At 45.0% G+C, this 12,261-nt stretch overlaps 1 protein-coding gene across 1 annotated transcript in view; it reads left to right on the top strand.

Annotated features, from left to right (window-relative positions):
• Positions 1-12,261, top strand: part of GRIP2 (glutamate receptor interacting protein 2) — a 181,958-nt gene that overhangs the window by 145,676 nt on the left and 24,021 nt on the right. Inside the window, exons 18-19 of the mRNA XM_084840214.1 lie at positions 1,523-1,662; positions 6,767-6,940. Of these exons, the coding sequence (XP_084696340.1) occupies positions 1,523-1,662; positions 6,767-6,940 (314 nt within the window). The remainder of the gene's footprint in view (positions 1-1,522; positions 1,663-6,766; positions 6,941-12,261) is intronic.

The raw sequence follows: 12,261 nt of genomic DNA, 5'->3' as shown, positions 1-12,261 counted from the left end.
CAACATCTGGGGCCAATTGCTCCCCACTGGAATCCACTGGGGGCTGCCCCCCTGCCCCCTGGCATCACTGCCCTGCCAGAGGGCTGTTCTTCCCCTTTTTTGCGGTCTCATTGCTGAATTTCAGTGGCTAACTGAAGCTTGTTTTCTTTAACTGTTAAAGGAAAAATTGGAAGAATCAGCCCTTCGGGGCTACCATGCTGCCGAATTTTGGCAGCAAATTCAGAGGCAGGAGTAGGAGGGCTGTATGTTGCTGACCCCTGCTCTGTATACAGTCCCCACTGTGTTACATGTTTTGTGGTAGTTCATTTCATAGTATTCATTGGGGGGGGGGGAATCATTCTTAATTATAGACAAGACAGCACCACATCTTCTGTAATTTTAGTGTTCCTTTCAAAATTAACTATTTCAACATCGTCAGGCAAATGACAGGAAAAATACTTGCTTCACTGAACATTTGTGTTTTATCGCTGCTGTTCAGCACCTTTTTGTCCCTCTGGTTCCTGACTGTGGGCAACTTCTCCCTCTCCTTTGACATCACTGTCTTCAACTTCATCTGACCTCACTTTCATTTAATCTGATTGGCTGTGGCAACCCATATCATTTTGCTTATGGGCATCCGTGGCATCATCTCAGATGTAACATTGCAGCAACATTGGCTGTGATGATCCACGTATTCCCCCCCCCCCGACAAAAAGAAATCAGGTTAAAAGGCAGTAAGGGCAAAGAAGAAATGGTCCTGAGTCCCATTTCTGTTTCCATGTGCATGTGGATTTCTTGTATATGGGCTTCTTCACATGGAGCTTTTATCCTGCTATTGAGATTGTTCACTCACGGACATTTGCAGGTCCTTTCATGACATTGTCAACCCGCAGGGCATATCCAGAAGTATTTTCTGGTTATTCCCTCTCAAAAAGATCCTGAAATAATGCACCATTTATTTAAGTTGGATTGTTATGCTATTAAAACAGACATTAGATGGCACTGTTTCATTGATATCTATGGAACCTTGAAAATTAAACGCTTCCCTCTCAGCAGTCACGTGGTTGCCATCCGGGAGCTCGCTGTAAATGTGGAAAGGCTCCACAACAGGAGGACTGCAGGTTTTTTCTTTAGTGTAAAGGCAGTCTATGTGGGCTTCTCAGTTTGTTACAATGTAGGATGTAGAATGTATATGCACATACATACAGGTCTCATTTTTGTTTCCATTGAAATTGATGGGTCAGCCCTTGTGGATCATTGCGTGAGTGTGTGTGTGTGTGTAAGTATGCATATGGCAGAGAGCTTCTATCCCCATAGTAAATCCTTGGATTTGAACGAATGACTGCTAATCTGTACATAGTTGGGCGGTTTTTTTATGTTTTGGTGATGACCACGATACTCTTGTCTCTTGTCATATGTGCATCAACTCACTTAACATATCTTTAAGTACCAGTGAAATAGGCTTCTTTGGGACTAATTCCTGACTTTTAAATGAAATCGCTGCCATGCACAACAGCTGCAGTTTTCTTTACTTGGTCTTTAGAACTGGAGCCATCCATGTAGGAGACCGGATATTAGCTATTAATAACGTAAGCCTTAAGGGGAAGCCACTGAGCGAAGCCATTCATTTACTCCAAATGGCTGGAGAGACTGTGACTCTGAAGATCAAGAAGCAAACCGAAAGTAAGTTCTGATTCTTTCACCTCACTTCACTGTAAATCTGCATGTTGCATCTGGTACACAAGAGCCAAAATGAGTGTAGATCAGTCTGGCAGCACATAGATGATGAGCAGGAGGCAAGGTTTTATGTGTGAATATGAGCGTGCTTGCCGAAATAGCACAATCCGTTCAATGAAAGAATGTTAGGGGAACCTTTCAAAATTTAAAGTCAAGAACGGAATACATGATGATTACATTTTCTTTCTACGGTGTTAAAACTGAAGTTCCTGTTAATGCCAACGATGTGTAGGACTGCTAGGTAGTAGGGAAACATTAGTTTAGGAGACCTCTTTGAAACAAGGAGATGGCAAAGACAAAGACCAGCTGGTGAATCACTGGCAGGTGTAATCTGAAGCATTTACTTGAAATTCTGATTTAAGAAGCTGACTCCTTTTTTAGCTGTCTGTCTTTTTTTTTTTTTTAAGGAAAAACATCTTTCAGCCCTGTAATATAATGAGTATCTTCAGAACGGCCAATGTGGAATGTTCTTTTTCCTTCTTCTTTGCACACATTTCTCTCCTTCCTTAATACTGGTCAAGCAGCCCCACTTCGATGAGGCATTACATTTCTAAAAGAATTTCTGAAAAGCCAATTGGAGAAAAATTTAATAGGCCTCCTTCGCTGCCAGTGACCCGTTAGTCAAATATCACACATCAGACTCTGTGTCCCTTACTTTTGAAATTTTGACACAGGCAGCAGCCTCCCTTGCTAGACTAAGGATCCCAGCCAATGCCTTGAAAGGAGTTCACTTTCAAGTCTTGACTGATCTTCAAGTTTAATACTGAGGAATAGGTCTCTGCCTTCAGTTCTTTGCTTTAATGAAGACAACTGACAGAACATCCATGCAATTTAATTTTCCTGCTTGCAGGGACCATTAGTTTTAAACCACATCTATTTTCCTGCCTCACTTGTTCAGTCTTTCAGCACAGAGGACTTTCCTGGTGCAATCCTTCCTGCTTTCCTACCTAGGGCCCCTTCACACAAGGCTTTTGTCATGCACTCATGGAAGGTCATTTATGGAAGTTTGTGGGTTGTTTTCATGACATCGTCAACCTCCAGGGCACATCCAGCAGTTTTTGAAGTTTATCCCACTTTTTAAAAGTCCAGAGATAATCCAATATTTAAATGTAAATCTGCTTTAATGGCCATGTGCAATTGTGCGGTTCTGCTATAACCACAGTCTGGGAAGAAGAAGCCATTGGGTCGGAGCAGGAAAGTCACAACTGCCCTTTCCCGCCACGCCCACCCCTCTTCCAGAGTGTCTGCCTGCTGACTTGGGCTGGGAGGAGAGTTTTCTTGTCAGGGCTAGGAGAGGCTCAAGGCAAGCACGGAGCTGGTGGTGGAGGAGGAAGAAGACAGCGACCCCTCATGTAAACAACTGACAGCGACAATCCCTGCAGTGCTTTGCAGAGAGAGAGAGAGAGATTTAGATCTGTCGGAAGACCCCCTGATTTGTAGCTCATTCTCTTGCTCTCTGCCCCGAGGCTGTGGAGAACTTCCAGCCTGTGTCAGCCTTTGTAAGGAACTGATATTTAATCCCACATAGAAACCAGAAGCAGAAGCCCTGGTAAATTGCAGAATAAAAAGTCTGATGTGGTGAAGCCCCTTGTTGTTGTTGTTGTTGTTGTTGTTGAGTCATTCAGTCGTGTCCGAAATCTATCCCAAAGAAAAAGAAATGGTGAAGCCCGTAGTCACTGATTAATTAGATCTTCTGGTTGCCCAAAGCCTGGCTTTCCCTCTGGTGTCACTTCCTTTTCCTGTTGCTTCCTTGGCCCTTTATATTCTGGCTAGAATAAAATGCATTGTTCACCTCTGATCTGCTTTAAGTCTTTTTATCCCTACAACAGCAGTATAGCCCACTGAGCCTCATTGAAGGCTCTGGCCCCTCCCTGAAGCCCCATCCCTTGGGAAGGGCAAGAGCAGCGGGGAAGAGGGAGCTCGCTGCATTTCTGTGTTGCACACTGAGGAGGAGGAGGCTCCCTTCCTCACAACCCAGTACAGGCACAGTGCATTTGGGCCACATACAGAAAGAGAGTGTTCTCTCTCCATGTTCATACCGCTTGGCTTCTGTGCTTAGCTTCTGTGAGGAGAGGCGCCTGCTACACAGCACAGAATTGAAATGGGGTTGTGCGTGTGGTAGGGTGGGGAATGTGGAGTGTGATGTGAAAATTTGGTGTGTGTGAGTGTGTATGTGCATTTGGCCTGCCTGCTTTTTTATTGGCCCCTCTCACCACCACAATGCAGCCCCCAACCACTTCTCCATACCCCTCCCCCAGTGAATGTGGCTCTCATGGGGGAAGAGGTTCCTCAATAAGGAGTTTTATTACATGGCAGCTGTAATATATTTTTTGTACCTTCCTCCAGTCTCACACTTTTTAAAGTGCAAAAGACTTCTGGTCTTCCCAGAACCAGATGAAAAATGGAAGTGGCTGAAGAGAGCAGCAGTTTCTACTGGAAGCAGAAGACACCACTAGAATCATAGTAGTAGGGTTGGAAGGGGCCTACAAGGCCATTGAGTCCAACCCCCTGCTCAGTGCAGGAATCCAAGTCAGAGCATCCCTGACAAATGGCTGTCCAGCCTCATCTTGACCGCCACCAGTGTGGGAAAGCCCACCACCTCCCTAGGGAATTGGTTCCATTGTCGTATTGCTCTAACAGTCAGGAAGTTTTTCCTGATGTTCAGCTGGAATCTGGCTTCCTGTCACTTCAAGCCATCATTCCGTGTCCTGCATTCTGGGATGATCGAGAAGATATCCTGGCCTTCCTCTCTGTGACAACCTTTCAAGGACTTGAAGAGCGCTATCATATCTCCCCTCAGTTTTCTCAAGGCTAAACATGCCCAGTTCTTTCAGTCTCTCCTCATAGGGCTTTGTTTCCAGTCCCCTGATCATCTTTGTTGCCCTCCTCGGAACCCTCTCCAGTTTGTCTGCATCCTTCTTAAAGTGTGGTGCCCAGAACTGGACACAGTACTCCAGATGAGGCCTAACCAGTGCTGAGTAGAGGGGAACTAGTACTTCCCAGGATTTGGAAGCTATGCTTCTATTAATGCAGCCCAAAAGAGCATTTGCCTTTTTTGCAGCCACATCACATTCTTGGCTCATATTCAGCTTGTAATCGACAACAATTCCAAGATCCTTCTCACTTGTAGTGTTGTTGAGCCACGTATCCCCCATCTTGGAACTGTGCCTTTGGTTTCTTTTTCCTATGTGCAGAACTTGGCATTTATCCCTATCAAATGTCATTCTGTTGTTTTCTGCCCAGCGCTCCAGTCTATCCAGATCACCTTGAATTTTGTTTCTGTCTTCCAGAGTATTAGCTATCCCACCCAATTTTGTGTCATCTGCAAATTTGATCAGCATTCCCTGCACCTCCTCCTCCAAATCATTAATAAAAATGTTGAAGAGCACTGGGCCCAGGACTGAGCCCTGCGGTACCCCGTTCATTACCTCTCCACAGTTTGAGAAGATCCCATTGGTAAGCACTCTTTGAGTCCAATTCTGTAGCCCACTGTGGATCCACCGGATCGTTGTTGCATCTAGCCCACTTTGAGCTAGTTTGCTCATCAGGAGATCATGGGGCACTTTGTCGAAAGCTTTGCTGAAGTCGAGGTATATGATGTCTACAGCATTCCCACGGTCCACAAGGGAGGTTACTTGATCAAAAAATGAGATCAGATTGGTCTGGCAGGATTTGTTCTTGACAAATCCATGTTGGCTTCGAGTAATCACTGCATTGTTTTCAAAGTGCTTACAAATAGATTGCTTTATCATCTGCTCCAGAATTTTCCCAGGGATTGACACTAAAATAATTGTGTCTAGAAATGACCAATCTGAGATTTGCAGGCCTTGAAATCACTCTTCTGCAGTGCAAAACCTATTGTTATGCCATCCCTAAGAAGATCCAGAGGCAGCACTCCCTGGGTTTAGCTTCCTTTTGGAGGAGAGATCACTTGAGACATGGCTTTAAAAAAAGAGATGTCTTTACAAATATACAGGTAGAGCACAGGTGGAGGGAAGCAGTATCTCATTCCTAGCAGACGGCAGACCCACTGCCCTGCTTCAGATCTCCAGAGAAAGATCCTGCACCCCAAGGTGCCTTCCAGTCTTCAGCTCAGCGCTATCTTTCTCTGTTCCCCTAAAAACTGTCATTTTTGTTACACACAGAGACCTTAAGAGCCACCTTTTCCTGGGTTGAGGAATGTCCTTCCCCAAATGGCTCACGTTCCAGGAGAACCTCTCTGTACCTCTCAGCTATTGGGAAAACACCCTGAGCCATTTACTGATGTTTCCCTGAGAAAGGATATGCCTGGCAAAGCTTGGCCAGCCTTCATAGCAATAACTTTTTCTTTCAGAAGCTCTTCGGGGCACTTTCTGCATGCAATCCATGTGTCAAAATGACTGCAGAATGGGATGAAGTTAATTCCCATTGATCATTCTAAGTCTGAAGTATCCGAAATTGGAATTCCATGGCCATCTCGACTTAGTCATTATAAGCAATTTCATCTGTCCTAATTTTGGGAGACTACAGATTTTTTCTTCTTTAAAGAATAGTCTTTATCTCAGGAGATGTTCTAAGGTGAAAGAGCAAATTGCCTAGATGATGATGGTTTAAATGTTCAGTAAAGAATAAATCACTTCGCTACCGCTAAATCCAAAAACCATTTGCTTGGAAATAAGTCTCTAATTGATTTCAGTGAGCATTGCTTGCGAGCAAATGCGCTTAAAATCACACACTGACAGTGTCAGTGGGTGTTCTTATGTGTAGGAAATCCTTAGTTTCAGTTATGGCTGATGCAGCTTGAAGCCCCCCATGCTCCAAAAAACCTTGCAAGATGAAGGGGCAGGAAAGGTACCTTGCTCTTGCTACAGTCCTAAGGGAGCAGTTGACCTCCTACATCAGGCCCTATATTCTCTGGAGACACAGTATTGATCCTGCACCTTATGAAATCTACTCACCATTAGTGGGTGGCTGCAACTGTACATGATACAAAGACAGCAAGCTGCTACCTATGGGAATATGTCTCTGTAACATTTTGTGAATATCTGTGCTTCTTTCTTTTTGGTCCCAGGGATTTATCCCCCAAAGTCTGGAAGTATGAATGAAGTGAGTGACCCAGAAGATGACTTGACGGATTCTCAAAAAACTAAGCTCTCTGAGATCTACTCCACCACAGTTCCTAGTGTGGACAGTGCTATGGAATCCTGGGACGGTTCTGGCATTGATGCAGGTTATGGAAGCCAGGGTGAGTTGGCCCACCTGTTCCATTATGGTGTGAATGCATGAGTTACGGGGAAGACGTTCCTAGCTTTTATCGGAACGGTTCTCTGAGAGACTCAATTAGCTTTTCCGGTTCCATTCTGAATTGCTAAAGGCTAATCCGTACATCTATTTCTGTGGGGATAAAGTGTACTCATGGAGGGGCTACAGCTCAGTGGTAGAACACCTGTTTTGTATGCAGGAAGTCCCAGGTTTGATCCTAGGCATTTCCAGAAAGGGTGGAGACAGACCCCTGACTGAAACCCTTGAGAGCCATTGCTGCCAGTCAATGTTGACAGTACTGGGCTAGATGAACTGGTGGTCTGGCTCGGTATAAAGTAGCTTCCTTTATTCCTAAAATTTGTCATGTGGGCTTGCAATTAACTACATAATCAGAAAGTAGTCATAATCTTAGTTTATCATATGGATTTCTATAATGCCCTCCAGTGAGCATTTTCGGGCTAGTTCAGTAACTGTTGGGTTGGCAGTAGGTGCTTGGTATATTGTTGGAAATGCCATTATCTAGAACAACCTTCCCCAATGGCCATGATGGCTGGGAATAATGGGAGTTGTAGACCAATCTGGAGGGCAAAACATTGGGGAAGACTGATCTAGAATGATCGAGGTCTTGTAAGCAACACTAGGGCTAAGGAAGTCCTACCTGCACATGGAAACCAATTCACATTTCGCATGGCTTTCTTGATTTTAACAAAGCTGCTCCTTTCAATTTACTTGTAGCCCAAAGATCCATCTCAAATAACCTCTGCACTGCTTTACTGGTGCCAACTACCATGCTGGCTGGGAGTGCTGGGAATTGCAGTCCAACATATCAGGAGGGCACCAGATTGGGAAAGGCCGGCAGAGTGCTCAGAGGCTTGAGTGTTGAATCTAGAAGTCCCGAATTTGACCCTCACTTCTGCCATGAACTCATTAACCTGATTTGGGCAACACAACAGCCCTCCGTGGGTTAATTAAACTTTGGGGTGCTGTGGTGGATGCCGTCCATCACTATGAATATGCAAGCTCCTGCTGGGGGTTGCCGTGGCTTGTCATGTTATCTGAACCCAGGCATCAAGGGTTATTTGAGGGTTAAACAACCCTCGCATAACCCATGGTCTGTTTTAGGATCCAGATGACACGACATGGGGTGTTATGTCGTGCAAACTGTCCCATTAAGTGGTCTTGGGCAAGACTCTCAGCTTCGTTCCTCCGTCTGCAATTTGAGCGACAATAACACTGACCTACTTTACGTGGTTGCTGTAAATATAACCACAAGATAATGTGCGTGAAGCACATTGAATGCTGGGAAGCACTATGCAAGTAATCATTTTAGTAAATAGTAAAGAGAAAATAGTTGAGGAGAAAGAACAAAGCTGTGATATGATACATTTTTGCCAGAACTGGCCAGTGCAGAGGATGGGGGTTGAGCTCCATGCTTGGAAGGCTCAGAGCCCATTAGCTCATGCATCAGGATCGAATGGGCTCTGAATAAGCCTAGAAAGGCCTAGTGTAAAATGGGGGGCCTCAACAACCAGCAGTGCATTTTGGGGGAGTGTTCCTGAAATTCCACCACAGGCTGTACTGCAGTAGAAGAAACCTTCAAAACCACTGTCAAATTTAACTTTGGGCAGAATTCAACAGCAACCGTAAATTGTGTGCCTTTTCGTAACTAAGATCCCATTGTTCACTGTGGAGGCCATGAAGCTAGTGCTGACTGAACAGTGAAGGCCTTGTGCACAAGTACAGACAACTGAGCAAAGTCAGTTTTACACCTGCCTGCTGGCATGCCCCCTGCCTCCACACATGTGCCTTATCTGCATGGCATGGCATGGATACCCACAGTGCCCCACACAGGCCTGATAAGTGTAAGATGCTGTGTGTGAGAATCTAGAGGAGTAAGTGGTCTTTAAATATTTATAGCAACAGCATGGCTGTGACAGGGGTGGGCGGAGTGTATCCCTGCTGTGCCCACCACCACCATGAATCGTGTTGGTCTTCTGAATGTGTGCACAGGGCATCTCTACACCAGCCTAAAATCCTGCATTTAAAACGGGGCTTTCTGCTTCCGTTTTAAATGCAGGATCATGACGACTCCCTTTTTCACGTGCTTCCTTTCCCCCCTCCCCTTTCCCCCTCCTTCTCCCCGTATCTGAGTCTTCCATTATCTTTCATCGATCTCGCTCCTCTTCTTGCCGCTTTTCCTCTTTTCACGGAGGGAACTCAAGCGGAACACAACGGGGTAATTCGATAGCACATTATCTGCCATCTATTTAAAAACGGAACAAAGGGCATTTAGTGCAGGAGGGTCAGGGCGTCATGTAAAGAGCCCGCAAACTTCCACGAAGGAGCAGTCACAACCACAGGATAAAAGCCCCGTGTGAAGGAGCCCACAAGCCCAGAGATCTTAAAGGAAGGATTATAAAAGTGGCTGAGTAACATCCAACTCTTACATTGCCAGCAGCAGTGTGGTGGCTGCTCCCATGTTGCTCCACTAATGTTTGAAAGAAGTGGAACCGGTGGATGAGGCTGGCAACAGGTGACTCCCTATGCTGCTCTCCGCCCCAACCCCACATGCACACATACTGCTGGTGGCTTTGTGTCCTCTTGTGTTAGCGAACGGGCAGTGGAGTCAATAGGTTAGTCTTTTTGCACAGAACTCCTGCTTTTTAAATATGGAACTAGTGTTCCTTTAAGAAACAATAACAGACTGTGGCCTCTTCAGTGGAATGATTGGCGATGCAACTGGCAGGTGTTGCTCCACGGCTCCTTCTGGCTTCTTTGGTACAGTCATTCTGTAGAAATATGCCATGGTTCACTGAAGGGCAGCAACGGCTCATAGGAAAACACAACCGAATAAGGCAAATGGGGGACAAGAATGAATGCTGAAGGTTTTGTTTTGTACTAATTTGATGGTCTGCTTAAAAGCTACTAAATAATTGATGTAAGACCCCCTTGCCTCGTCCCCAGCCCCTCCACCACTGCCCTAAATTGCTGTATGTTTGCCAATAAGCCATGTGAAAAGTGGAACCCAACAACAAAAAGTACGAGTGTCTGTCTAGCTATCATCTCTCCAGTATAAATAACATACGTGATATGCACTAGGGAGGTATGAATATCACATAAATGATGATATAATCCATAAATAATGTATGAAGATGTTTCAAACAAACTTAGTCTTCACAGTTGCTGCTAAAAATTACATAAAGCAGCATGCTCTTTTTTCCTTTGACAAGGAGGCAACATCCAGCTTAGGATAAAGGACCCATTGTTGTCTGATACTGTTGGGGATGCTCAGCAGAGGATAAAGAAATGGCAAAATGTGAGACTGACAGCATCATATCGCAGCTAGAACCTTTACACTCTGTCATTCAGTAGCATTTTGGAAGTTCACTTTTTGCATTTATGGGTTTTACTGTTTTTGTGATATTATTACTCCTTAGTGTGTGTGATATATACACACAGAGTATATTTTTGCATAACTATTTATGAATGGTTATTTAGTTACTTTGGGAGACACACACATCCTTCCCCATGTTTTTGGAAGTGTATTTGTACTGGACAGATTGCATTCATTTTTATGAGTCGGAATTGCTTTAAATCTGTGCTGACTTCACAGAGAGTCAGGGCTACTTGAATGCAGGAGTTCAGTGAAAGCATTAGCTCAGCATGCAGCTGCCATAAAAGAGGCAAATTCCATGTTGAGGACCAGACAGTTTTGTAGTGATCTGTGGTGCAGCCACATCTGCAGTACTGTGTCCAGTTCTGTTTGCATCCCAAAACAGATGTCACAGAATTAGGAAAGTGCAGAAAGGAGCAACTGAAATGTTCAAGGGTTTAGAACACCTTCCTTATGGGGAAAGGCTGCAGATGTTTGGGCCTTTTTCATTGAGGGAAAAATATTTGTAAGGGCAGACATGATAGACATTTATAAAATTATGGCGTGGAGAAAGTGGCCAGAGAAAATGCTCTCCCACTCTCTCAGTTCTACAACTTGGTGTCACCCACTGAAATTGATGGGGAATAGGTTCAGGGTGGACAAAAGAAAGTACATTTTACCAAACATGTAATTAATTTGCAGGATTGAGTGCCACAAGATATACTGAGCGGTATTGGCTTCAGTTGGGGCTGTTTACATGACACAACAATCTACTGTGGGTTATTTAACCCACGGTGAGGCTGTGCTCTGTGCGGGGCATGTACAGCCACCATTTTAAACATGCAACCCCTGCTCAGGGGTTGTGTCGTGTGAACCACGCAAACATGGTTTATGCAGGGGTCAAACAACCCTTGCATAACCCAAGGTCTGTTTTAGGGTTATGCGAGGGTTGTTTAATCCTCACATAACCCACACGCACTGGGTTTGCATAACATGACAACTCCTGAGTGGGGATTGCATATGTAATGTGGTGTCCATGGGCCCTGCAGCTCAACATGGTTCGAATAACCCATGATGAGATGCTGAGTGTTGTCCAAACCTGGTCAGTGCTTTAAAAAACAAATTCATGGAGAAAAGGTTAATCAATAGCTATTAGTCCCGATTGTGATATAGGAGCTCCAGGTTCAGAAGCAGCCTCCCTCCGCCTGCCAGGTGCTGGCTGGGGTTGGGAGGTGCTGCTGCCTTCATTTCCTGCTTGCACACTTCCTGGAAACATTTGGTTGGCCGATGTTGGAAACAGGATGCCAGACTATGTGGTCTAATGCAGCAGGACTTACCTTATGCCAGCCTTCTCCTACCTGGTGCCCTGCAGATGTGTTGGGCTGCAACTCCCATAATTCCCAGCCACCATGACCAATGGCTGGGAATTATAGGAGTTTCAGACCAGCACAGCTGGAGGAAGGCTGCTTTATGCTTATGTTCACCTTGCAAACAATGCAGTGTTGTGCAGTAGGTATACCCTGGTTTCTGGTTCTAGCATTAGTGGTATCGTTTAGGGCTGGTGATGGGGAGGGATTATTCCTCAGAAGCAGTTAAGAGGTATAAAAAAGCAACCACAACAAATGCTCTAAAAATACATGTCTGTTTGCAATTTTAATAATGACTTTTTCTAAGAGCAAGCCTTTCAACCCTGCTGTGAATCTGAATAACTGAATATCTGAATAACTTGGGCCAGCGTGATGACATGCCCCATTTGTGTCTGTCTTCTAAATTAACCCTTGCTTCCCTGGCTGGTTTTGCAAAGCTCACCTTACTGAGTCCTTTCAGGTTGTCTTCAACACCTGGGGAGTACACCAGACCCAGGGGAATGTGGGGTGCTTCCAGATGGAGGGCTCCTATCAACCAGAAGGCACTGTGGAGCAATTCCGCCT

Source organism: Heloderma suspectum, chromosome 2 (genome assembly GCF_057233095.1).
Source record: "Heloderma suspectum isolate Gila_16-S chromosome 2, 16-S_ref, whole genome shotgun sequence".
In the NCBI taxonomy this organism is placed as follows: Eukaryota; Metazoa; Chordata; class Lepidosauria; order Squamata; family Helodermatidae; genus Heloderma; species Heloderma suspectum.
The sequence above is the reverse complement of the archived record's forward strand: the minus strand, read 5'-3'. Positions and strand labels throughout refer to the sequence as shown.